The 12,638-nt window shown below is 36.4% G+C and overlaps 1 protein-coding gene across 1 annotated transcript in view; it reads right to left on the bottom strand.

Moving 5' to 3' along the window:
- Nucleotides 1-12,638, bottom strand: part of CPLANE1 (ciliogenesis and planar polarity effector complex subunit 1) — a 60,191-nt gene that overhangs the window by 24,979 nt on the left and 22,574 nt on the right. Inside the window, exons 21-32 of the mRNA XM_058043983.1 lie at nt 11,842-11,980; nt 11,398-11,507; nt 10,179-10,340; nt 9,917-10,025; nt 9,245-9,551; nt 7,899-8,832; nt 6,579-6,742; nt 5,451-5,584; nt 4,805-4,887; nt 3,909-3,977; nt 1,641-1,723; nt 707-775 (exon numbers count right to left, since the gene is read on the bottom strand). Of these exons, the coding sequence (XP_057899966.1) occupies nt 707-775; nt 1,641-1,723; nt 3,909-3,977; nt 4,805-4,887; nt 5,451-5,584; nt 6,579-6,742; nt 7,899-8,832; nt 9,245-9,551; nt 9,917-10,025; nt 10,179-10,340; nt 11,398-11,507; nt 11,842-11,980 (2,363 nt within the window). The remainder of the gene's footprint in view (nt 1-706; nt 776-1,640; nt 1,724-3,908; nt 3,978-4,804; nt 4,888-5,450; nt 5,585-6,578; nt 6,743-7,898; nt 8,833-9,244; nt 9,552-9,916; nt 10,026-10,178; nt 10,341-11,397; nt 11,508-11,841; nt 11,981-12,638) is intronic.

Below are 12,638 nucleotides of genomic sequence, written 5' to 3'. Positions count from 1 at the left end.
AATGCTGACATTGCTATGGATACAGGCAACCTTTACAGGAACGTCTTACAACAATTATACAGAATGGCCTCCAAGCATGTGAGCAAACAGGATCATAAAGTAATGGATAATGAGTAGTTTTGGATATGTAATATTGTGTGAAGGAGCATATGAAATCTTTAAGAAGGCAATTAGAATGTGCAAGCATGACTTGAAACGCCAAAAGTTTGAGTAATTTTTTTTTTGAAGAGTTGGCATGAGAAACTCAAGTAAGAGAGATTAAAGACACATGAAAATGGAGCCCAAAAGTATGTGTAGTTCATATTTTCCTCTAAACTGAAAAAAGCCTCATAGAGGACTGTTCCAGAGCTGAAAGCCTGAGACTTTTCCCAATTCCAACATTCTCTTTATTTAGTATATATTTATGTAAATCTATCTGTTGCCATAGGATAGCTGCATTTAAATAATTTTAATTAAAATGTATATAAGTTTAAAATGTTATTGTTCAGGCGTTCTATATAATCAAATATCTTCTATAGTAATATTATATAATGAATTCTGTCCAGAACCAGAAAACAAAACTATCACGTCTCTTGAAATCTGGCAGCTACTTAGTCTGTAGGTACAATACACTCTACTTGCAAATTTTGCAGTCAAAACTAAACACCACATTACTTCAAATCAGAAATATTGTTTTATTACATAAAGCAGCATAGGTTTTTCTTACCTAGGAACTTCTGCATCTTGTTTTAAAGAAAATGAGTGGGAAAGGGTGCTAGTAACAACCTCAGTCATACTATAAAGAGAGAAGAAATAGTGTTGCAAATACTACAATGATTTTTTATGCTGTTTCCATTTTATATACATGTATGTGTATAAATATACACATAACCTCCTGAAAAAGTATTTTAATTAGTATCAGATAAAGTACCTGAAAGCCACCTGATCAAAACATGAAAAGATCTGCATTGCTTCAATTATTGCATTACACTGCAATCAGAGCTGGCAAATACTGGCATTGACGTTTTGTCTCCCTTAGCAATCAGAAACTGACTCAAACAAAAGCACTGAAAAAGTTCCAGCTATTCAAGACAGCAGACAAAGAAAAGGTTGATTCTAGTAGACAAGGGAAGAGAAAATCCAATTTAACTAATACAGTTAACATCACTATAATCTGCATCTCTAGAAGAGAAAAAACAATGCCATAATAAATTCTTGACAGGCATCTTACATTCAGTTAAAACAAAAACATGTAATTTTAAAAAGCAGAGGATTTCAAGTCTTTCTAAAAGTAATTTTAAAGTCTTTCACAAATGTTATGTATACATAGGGACACTTATTTATATGCTATCGTAATAAGATTTTCTATTTTTCCAGTTATAGTCTGTATTTCTCCTGGATAAAATACACCTTCCCACAAACTGTGCTTGTTTTATTAGAACATTATTAAAATAATGATTCATCAACCCAGCCCTTCATATATTTGAAATGCCTGTACATGAAATAGGAGATGACTGAAACTGTTTGAAACTATGGCTTTGTTGCTATAAGCAACAGCAGAAACCTGAGACACCACTGGATACAATCATTAACAAAACTGTTTTAGATTTTTAAGCAAAGTTAAAAGACTTAAAACAGTTTAAAAAAATCAAGTCACTTACGTATTCTGTTTAGCCTTTTCTTTCTTTGTTTCCTCCACGTTTGGATCTTCTTGAGCACTATCTACAGCTGAAATGGCAGCCTGCTGAATATAAAAACATGAAAAGATCTAGACTTACAAATTTTTTGATCTCTCATGCTTCAATAAAATACAAGTTTTTAAGCCTATGGCAAATGTATTTTTGATTAATTATCCAATTACAAAAGTTTGACTAAAGATAATCAAAATTACATAGTTATCAGAGGATGGTTACAGATCAGCAACAAAGAGATATAACAATTTACCTGAGAATCTTTCTTTCTTATAACAATCTCATTATTATGAGATTTTAGTTCCAAATTCATATTCGTGTAGTACCCTGGATATATATTTTGCTAACCTCAGACTCCCTAGTAAAGATGAAAATGTGGAAACAACCCCATTACATATACACAAACTATCTACAAAACAAGAAAATGAAACAAATGTAGGATCTTGTACATGCCATAGATTCACTATAGTAAAATGCATTGAAAAAACTGGAGACCACAATACATATCATAGCAGCCCTGCCCTCAGCCACTTTCAAAGAAAAGATACCTATGACCAAAAATGATGCATGGAAAAAGTAGACTTATTTATAAATCCAGACTGAGTTTTTAGACAGAAGCAAAATAAAGATCTTGATGTATTTTTTAAAAAAATCAATTCAATTTTATGTATACATAATACATCTACTATGTATACATATATGAAAGCATACACACATTTTCAAAAGTGCTTAGAGCAGATCTCACTTTACTACGTTTTAATTGCTAATTTTATTATAAGGCAAGAAAGAAGATTCACCAACCCTAAAAAATTTAGCCCTTAAGTTCACAAATACATTGATGAATTCAGGATACTTTGAAAACAGCATTCAAAACAACTCAAATGCTTCCATATAATATCCTGTCACATCAGGAGAAATGCTGGAGCTGAGTAAGGCAGCCAGTTCTGCTCTCTGTGTTACAACCAGCACAACTAAGGAAAGTTGACGGGTGGTAGTAGGAGGTAACTCTCTTCTGAGAAGTAACGAGGCATTCATTTGCCAACCTGACACACTCTCTTGGAGGCGCTGTTTCCCTGGGGCTCCTGTCAGGGATGTCTCTGAGAGACAACCAAGGCCTGTACAGCCCACTATTACCCGCTGCTGTTGTTTCACATGTGTGCCAGTGACACATCCATGAGGAGGTTAAGAAGGGAGCGAGGGCTCTGGAGTGCTCAATCAATCCTCTCAGGAAAAAGGAAGGGGTTTGAAACAGTTTCAATCCGGTGAATCAACAAATGGCTACAGGACTGGGGCCACAGCCAGGGGTATGGCTCCTTCAGCCATGGGACTGGCTTTGAGAACCTGGTCTGCTGAGGGCTGTTCATCAATCAGAGAAGGGGAAGAGCACCTTCAGTCATAGTCTTGGAGAAGGGGGAAGAGGCCTTTAAACTAAAGTTGTCAGGGGAGGGGCAATTTTCTGAGGGAGTCAGAAAGGGATGCCCAGAGAGGAGCTGCTTGCCAATAGAGCACCTGAAGAGCTGCACAAAAGAATTACGACTACTCCTGCCAGTAACCCAGCTTCATCAGGGGCCTCTATGCAAGCATATATAGCACGGGGAATAAAAAAAGTTGGACGTGTATGTCTGCCAGGTACAATGTCACTGGCATTGCAGATTTGGTGTGACGGCTCACATGACTGGAGTGTTGGAATGGATGGATGCAGGCTCTTTCTTTAGGAAGCACAGGCAGGGGAGATGAGGAGTGGGTATTATTCTCTATGTCAGTGACTAGCTGCAGTGCCTGGAGATCTGCCTGCGGTTGGATGAGGATTTGACGAAGAGTTTGTGGCTCAGGTTTACAGGGAGGGCAGGGACAGGTGGCATTACAGTGGAGCTCAGATCAGTGGCTGCCCAGCTAGGAGCAGATGAGGTCCTTTATATGCAGATAGGAACAATCTCATGTTTGCAAACCCTGATCCTCACAGGGAACTTCAACCATCCCAGTATCTGCTGGAGGGGCAAAACAGCATGGCAGAGGCAATTCTGGAGGTTCTGAAAGGCATTAATGATAACTTCCTTCCACATGTGACAGACATCCTCTCCAGTGAGCAGAGGTACTATGGTGAACCTCCTTCTGACTAACGAGGAGGAGCTGATGGGCAATGTGAAGCTCAGGGACAGCCTTAGTTCCAGCAACCACGAAATGGTGAAGTTTGAGGTCCTCAGGGCAGTGAGGAGGGCACACAGTAAGCTCACTGACCTTCACTTCAGGAGAACAGACTTCGTCTTCTTCAGGTATCTGCTTGGTACAGTCCCATGGGATTGCATCCTGGAAAGAAGAGGGGCACAAGAAAGCTGATTAATATTCAGGAACCACCTCCTCCAACCTCAGGAGAGATGCATCCCAATGAAGAGGAAGTTAGGCAAAAATGCCAGGAGGCTTGCATGGATGAACAAGGAGTTCTCACACAAAGTCAAACACAGAAATGAAGCCTACAGAGGGTTGAAACAAGTACAGGGTGAGGAATATTGAGAGACTGTTCAAGCCAAACATATCCTGTGCTGCATGCAGAGCAGCATGGCTAGCATATTGATGGAGGCAATTCTCCCCTCTATTCTGTCCTCAGAAGACTCACTGGAACACTGTGTTCAGCTCTGTGTCCCTCAGTATAAAAAGACATGAACCTGCTAAAGCAAGTCCAGAACAAAGGGTGTTCAGGGGCCTGGAGCACCTGTCCCATGAGGAAAGGCTGTCAGAGTTGGGGTTGTTCAGCATAAAGACCAGAAAGCTCTGGGGAGACTTTAGAGCAGTCTGTCAGTACCTAAAGGAGCCTATGGGAAAGTTGGAGATGGACCATTTAGAAGAGCACAGGCGAGGGGTGAATTACTTCAGACTGAAAAAGGGTGGGTTTAGATTAAATTTTAGGAAGTAATTCTTTACTGTGAGCAGATGAGGCACTGGAACAGGTTACCCAGAGAAGCTGTGGGTGTCCCACCCATGAAAGTGTTCAAGACCAGGTTGGATGGGGTCCTGGATAATCCGGTCTAATGAAAGGTGTCCCTGCCAATGGCCAGGGGTTTGGAATGAGATGATCTTTAAGGTCCCTTCCAAACTCAAATGCTTCTATGATCTCTGATGATTGTATGACAACTTGCCTGTTCTCTTTGATGTTCTACAGGTCTGATCTTGACAGAGCTACTGGAGCTCTTTGAAGTTTCATACGGCTCCTCAAAGAATTCTACAATATAAACACAATTACTCTAAAAAATTAGAAAACTACATAGATTATAGTACTGTTACGTGATTTCTGACAGCAGGTCATATCGATCCACTTCTTCCCTAGTATGGAGTTCAGAGTTGCTCCTGCAAATTTAAAATTTGTGTTCTTACTGGTGTTGATGCACGCACCCAAAGAGAGAGGTAAAAAAATCCCCAGCTTATGTAAAGTGTACAAATATGGTAACTTACACATACTCAGCTCTTAAAATTTGCAAAGTGTTTTGCACAGTTGTGTGAATATTTCCAGAGTGAAAATATATGAGAGAATAGAACATGTTAACATACATTTTTCTATCTCTATAGAAAAAAGTGACATAGTGAAAAAGCAATCAGAAAGTCTTAATAAAACAATTTTATATAATCTAGTTATAATATAAACTGGATAAAATAATTCTAATACAACAATGAAGACATTTGCATTTTTTTACTAAATAAACAGAGGAATATAAAATCGTATTCATGCAAAACTCCTACTGCTTTATATGTCAGACCATAATAAAAGGATATACCATTAAAACAAACCTTGTTCTGACGTTACATCCAACTCCTGCTGAACAAACGGTTCCACTTCATTCAGGTCTTCAGTTATATGAGGCACAGAATTATTTCCCTGATTATTTTTCTTCTTATAAAAATATTTTGACTTTGTAGACATTCTGGTAATAAAGATTAGGAAACATAATTAACAACATTAGTATCTGGCTCCCTTCAAGTATACTGTTCCTTTTGTACTGCAGGCTAGGGCCTAACTGTAAAATAAACACTGTTGTGATAAAACCAATATTCATTTAGGTTTTCTCTCTCACTACAACTTAAAACAAGTTTAATTTTTTTTTGCATAGCTATGATATTTTAGTGCCATTAATGGTACACTCTTTCAGACATGTGTTTCCAGACAAATTGGGCTATGTCTTTAAATTCATCTGGTTAAGGCTACATTTCTCTCCTCACAGGAACTTTGTTTATTGAAAAAAACAGGAAATGGCCAGACAAGACATACAATCATGTCTCAAAATACTTGAGATTATTTTCAGAATACTAGAGATCTATATAACTCACTCTCTATATATATTCTTATACTAGAGGTCAATCTTTTTTCTTATTGCAATATAAGATGAAATGCCAGAGAGGAATTCACATTAAGGATTCTTTATCTTCAAGACAGTGCAAGATATTAACAAAAAAATATTTACTGCTTTTTCCATCTATTTTTCTGACATGCAGGCGTATGAACATAGCTAGATTACAGATCCAGAGGAAAATAAACAAACATTGTGAACCACTCATTTCAAATCAAAGAAAATTACACTGAAGAGAGAGGAAGTTATCTGAATTCTTTGAGAAAACCATGACACCTGTTATCTTGGAAATCTAGATTCTATTTCCACATCACTAAGCTTATAAACAACCATCTACAATTCACTTACTATGCAACAACTACCTTATGTACATGTGCTGATGGAGAATATTTAATTTGTTTCATGCACCTGTAACCAATACGCCCAAGTTTGACTTTTTGCACAAAATTAAACATGTATATAGTACATAAATATAAATATGTATATAATACATATATAACAGTAGATCTCTTCATGCTGCTCAGTAGAGGAATTATGACCAACTAGAGTTCTTAGGTTAAAAAAAACTTACCTCAAATCACTTTCACAAAGATTATCATAGATTTGTACAATCTGGACATCAAGAGGAGAATTGGCCACTGTGGAAGAGCCTTCATCCATACTACTTTCTTCCTCTGTTCTAGACTGGGCTTCTGATAGAGATGCAATTTCTTTCAGATATTGATCCTCTGGATGCTATTAATAAAAATAACAATAATTGAAATTCACTAGTTAAAAAAAATACCAGGTACTTTTAAAAAATCACAATGCTTTCATATAGAATGATTATACTTAATTCATATCCTTTTCTTTATTATAGAGCCAAGAAATCCTGGATTTACAGAAACATGCGTTTGTCCCCTTTTTGCATTAACTGAAGCAATGGTCCTCTGAATTATCCAAAGGAAATATAAGAAAGGTTTCTCAGTGTCAACTGAGTATGAATTGTCAAAGACACTACATGACAATACAATCAAGATAAATATAAACAGTAAGATTTGGCCTCATCCAGACAATACAGAACTCTCAAATTTCCACTGAAAACAGTTTGAAAGGCAAAAAGAGATACATAACTTTGTGGTTAGATGCATGCACAAGATTTGTAATTTTTAAATAAAATACTTATCAAAAAAACCAGAAAATACAAACCAAAAGTAGGAAAAAAATCCCTTTTGAAACTGGAGAACAGCCTTCTCAACCTAAATCCCAACCTTCTTTCCTCAAAACCTTTCATGTATTCTCTGACTCTATGTATTGTTAATTAAAGAAGCTACATGATCCAGTTGTCTCTGAAGGATAAACTAAAGCACTATGTACCAGACTCCTCTGGCAAATCTCCTCTTTCTTATCCACACATATACTCCCAACCTCTGTAACAGTGCTAGTCATTTTTCACTGGTTTTTAACCATTTAAAATACTCCAGTCACACTGTATCTGCACTCAAACACAAATGAACCTAAACTCTTGCAAGAGGTCTATTTCTTCATTCTTTGTCTTGCTTTGCCATGTTCTATCTCTAGAAGTACGTTTTTTCAAAGATGATGTCTAAAACCAGACACAGTGGTCAAACTTAGACGAATTTGTGCAAAAAATATGGTGTCTGGATAAATGACCTATATTTTGAACTTCCAAATACAACTTTCATCTCCAACTCAAGTATTTCTCCTGACAGAATTTCAGTATTTCTGGATTTTTTCCCTTTTCCTAGCAATTCTTAAAAGAAAGGCTATTAGTCAATATTCCGTGTTTTACTGAGAACAGAACTATAAGGTAAAACACATATGTGATTTTTCCCTATTGGCATAACTCACTCTCCCACTCCACTAACACTTGTCCCATTCTTTTTCTTACCTTACATTTTATGCTCCTTGTTTGGGATCTGTATCCATATAACTGTTCTAACAACCAAAAAGATGTAAGGACAGCTGCCGATGATGTTTTCAGATGTATCATTGGGAGAGTCTCTTCTAAGGAATCTTGTTTATTGGATCCACGGAGCAGTCTTTTATCAGACCATCTGATCATCCACTCCAGCAATTTTGAAATATTGCTCAATTTGTCCATCAAATCTATAGGCAGTTCTTCTGCTGGTACAATACCAACTACATCAAGACTTTTGTAAACATATTTAGGAATTGCCCGAGTTTGCATGGTAGAGGAAGTCTGGTTATGAAAGGTCTGGCTTGCTTGTGCAACATTGACTCCTTGATTGTCAGTCTCAGCTCTGTATATCGATTTGTATTTTAAACCAAATAAGCCTTCTTTAAGTCCTTCTTTTAGGTTACACAGAGAAGGTTCTGTGGTCTGCCCAACACTCTGTACAATTGTTGGTTTTTCCAAAATATTTTTGTTTTCATTATAGGCAGATACTTTTCCAGGATCACAGGATGCCAGGATGACAGTATAGCAAGACCCTGCTCTAAAGACATTTTGACTTCTAGTTTTGTTTTGTCGACGTTTTAGTGTTGTGTGAACATCAAAAAAGAGAGAGTTCAACTCATGCTCTCGAAGCAGCCCAGAAAAGCTAGTGAGAAATGGAATTCCAAGGTCACTGTACTTTATCAGGTCTCTCTCAAGGACATAACTCAAAAAGAGTTCTAAAAATCTAACATACTCATCATCATCACGTTCAAATTCCCACGCACCAACTACAGGCAAATTATGTTGATTAAGCCTGTCTCTCCTACACATTTTGTCTTTATGTTTTGTTTTACAGTTAGGAGCTTTTATCTTCTGTGTGGTATTTTTGTTACCTATTTCCCTTTGTTGTTGGAGTTCATTTTCCCTGTAAAACAATAGACATAAGAACTGTAAGTACTCAAATCCATTTTAAAAATAATTACATGCAACATTAGTTCCTTATCTTCCACTGAAGTTAAAAACCCCTAAATTTACATTAGTACAATGTATAGGTGGCAAGTTAATAAAATTCAAAATCCACAGACAGAAACTAGGCAGCAACATATATGAATGTAGACATAGCTGATAGTAATTTACACTTCAATAATTTTTTAGTCACATACTGACTCATATAATACTGGCAGTTCTACAGTTTGGGAAAACTGTAATTCTTCACTTGATAAATCATCCATAGTGACAATTAACCCGTTTGGTGAAGAGATTACTTAATCAGTGGGAAACAACTCCACCCCCCCCCCAATTTAAATCAAAAGCCTTCTGCTGCAATTTTCTCATACCTTGGGAATGAAGGTGTTTGAGGTCTTGTTTCTTCAGTAAACAAAGCATCAGAAAGTGTGTCTGCTTTGTCTGCATCACTATATACCTGAGGATTCCCAACATCAGTAAGTGTGCTTGTGCTTAGACTAGTGCCTAATGAGAATCTGTCATAACAGTGCTCCTCATCATTTGATGCTGCCTCTTCTACTGGCTCCCAAATATTTACTTCAATAGGGCCTATATTCTTTACTACACGTCTCAAGGCCTTCTTCCTCACTTCTTCAGCAGTTTGTATAACAGACATCATTTCTTCACTTTCAGGACCTTCTGAAAGAAAGAAAACCAAATTTTCAGTCTTAATTTTCAGTTTTAATTTAGTTTCAAATTGAGACATGAATTAGATTTCAATTAAAATCATAAATTAGAGCCATTTATAAATTCAACAAGAAACTGTGATAAAGTGAAGAAACGTCAACATTTTGAAAACCATGATACCCTGTGAATGGTACAGAAATCATATGTATCAGAAAGAAAACACAGACTTTGTGACAAAACTCCAAGTTTTCCAGCTGAAAATAACAACAATTGTTTTGCATGGGGTATGACAAAAATTACTAATTTTTGTCACAAGCTAATAACTAGGATAAAAAACAAAGCTTGTTGAAAATTTCCAGAAGAATGATGAACATTACCTTTAACAGTACTGTGTCTGAGCCTCTGCTGAAGTCCATTATATTTATCTCTAAGTGGAACTCTTACATCTTCAGGATTAGGAAATGCTTTTACAAAAATCTCTGCCACCTACACAAAAAAAGAAAGCATCTTTTCCAGTAGCTATCGTGTCTTATCACATGTAACTTACACCATGAGAAAATCTAACTAGTAGGTTTTCCAAGGAGGAGAAATATTTGTGATAATCTCTATTGCTTTTATTCTAGTTTTAAGGTCTTCTACCTTTTTTACTGGTGGCAATTCTCCAAGCAGACTTAAAATTACATCCTGAACTAATTCTTCAACATTCATGAATCTGCAGAAAGGAAGCAATCGACAAGCCCACTCCACTGCATTCAGACAATGCTCAACTGTGTAGGCATCATATCCATTCTTATTCGGATCCTAAAGAAATGGCCAGAAACATTAATTACTATGAACAATGTATTTCAGGAAAATGATTCGTACATTTCAAATTGTAATGCTTCTTAAAAATAGAAATCTCTAACTCGTCTGCAAGCAGAGCAGTATATGAGGGCAGGAAACAGATCAATGTTGTAATGGATCATAATGTATGTTAAAAAAATAAGAGAGAGAGAAAAAAAGGGCTTTTTTAAAATCAGCTTAGGAAATAATTCCATTAGCAGACAGCTGAAGAGTTTGTTTACTGTCACAAGTAAAACCTGAGGATCTGCCTAAATGTGAAGTAAGTTATTCTACTTTGACTTCAGTGATCATAAATACTTTCTTGTGAGCAAGATAATTAAGCCTTGCAAGAGATTTTTAAGATGGACTGATTTATTTTTAAAAGAATTTTCTATCTCATTTGTCACTGTCAGACAAAGTACAGAAAAATCAGAATAATCCACCATTTGAAACAGAGCCATCCTGTCTATCTGAAACTTGGGTTTTTTGGGTGAAGAAAAACTTTGAGCTTGCTACAGAATACATGACAAATACATTAGTAGTTTCTTTCTTTTTCTACCTGGACCTCTGACACGAATTAGAAGGTATAAGTAGAGAAAACATTATCAAATTTTAATTTTTTTCATTACTCTTTCAGATAATCATGTATATTTAACACACCATAAGCCCTATTTTTGGTGTATTAAGTATGTATTATTCAGGAAATTCTCAAAATACTTTGACCTAACAGGGAAAAAAAAAGCCAGAAAGTAAATTCTTAGGTCAACAAGTGTAGAAGCTATTGCTTTCCTGGCAGCTCTTCTGACTCAAATACCAAGCAAAAGCCTAACAAAAATATTGTCAGGAAGATGGAGATCACAGGCACAGCACTCTGCTCCATAGCATCAAATATGTAATTCAAACTACAAGCACTGTGCTCATTTGGTTCTGTTAAGCAAACAGAAGCTCTCACTGAAATATACAGCAGATCTTCAGAATTCTTCTCATAGCTTCATGCAATTAAGATGTAACTCTACTGTATTAGTAATACAATTACCTTGATATTGTTAATATTTTCCCTTGCAGTTTGGAACCGCCTACAGTTGTCAGATAATTTTTCACGAACATGTAACATCCAACATAATGCACAGAACTCTCTGAACCAACCTACAATACAAAAATGCAATATGATGATATTCTATTTAAATAAATTAAATAGAGTAGCCTGACATTTTTTAGTATTGTTTTGGAGCTACAGCTCCTTAGTCCCACTTAGTGTTCATGTTCTTTCACATCTATCAGGTCTGTAACACAACCCCCCACACCCAATCCAGAACAGCACATTTTAGACTAAGAGTTTCAGTAGCTAACATAAAAGCTGGAAATGAAATGTGTTCCTGACACATTGCAATATACTAATTCAACCTAATATACCAGCTGTGGATTTTCACTAGTGTTCTTTTCTCCAGCCCTAAATTATTTCATGTTATTGCATACAGACCTAAAATTTTACAGGTAACGTCATCAAACTGATGGGGTCCAGAAGATGTAGATCCATAGAGAGCAGTGCGGAAATTGCAGTAACAAAGCAAAGTCTCTGGGAATGGACTCAGCAAAGGAAGAGAACCTTTCATTCGAATCTACAACAACACGTAAATAAACAATCAAAATGGAAATAAAAATCAGTTAACACTTTACATGTATCACTACTAGATGCACAGCCTCTCAGTTATTAGAATACTGCCAAGATCAGTAAAACTGCCTGAAGCTTGCTTTTGATTTTCTTCAAATCACTACTCTGAAAATTCATTTAAAGGGATATGTTTAATATGAACTATGGCACAAAGAATGTTTTTGTTTGAATGGTACTCATGATTACCATGAATACAAGAGTAACACAAAGTATAAGAACTAAGACCACAATCAAGCAACCAGACTGATTGAACACAGTCCAGGTTGCTGTCACCAAGGCCGACTGGCTTTGCCTCCAGTTTCAGTTGGAATGTCTGAGCAGCTCTCCATGCCAACATGAGGCATGTGACCATGCAAACAGAAGTAAATACTTTTCAGTCAGATTAGTTCCTGATCTCAATCACTGCATTAATGCTGATACAGGTAGGTTGCAGGAAGGAAGAAAGAGCCATAAACACTCTCTTCATGTTTAAGTAGCTATGTTACAATGACCTAAGAAAAGACTGACTGTACACAGAAACTTTTAATCAATTTATTCTGAATTTGTTTCTGTGCAAACAAATTGCACAAAGGTAAAATGAGATCTTACAAGTTCTGTGCGCTAAG

Source organism: Melospiza georgiana, chromosome Z, assembly GCF_028018845.1.
Source record: "Melospiza georgiana isolate bMelGeo1 chromosome Z, bMelGeo1.pri, whole genome shotgun sequence".
In the NCBI taxonomy this organism is placed as follows: domain Eukaryota; kingdom Metazoa; phylum Chordata; class Aves; order Passeriformes; family Passerellidae; genus Melospiza; species Melospiza georgiana.
This window is presented reverse-complemented; position numbering and strand designations above follow the sequence as displayed.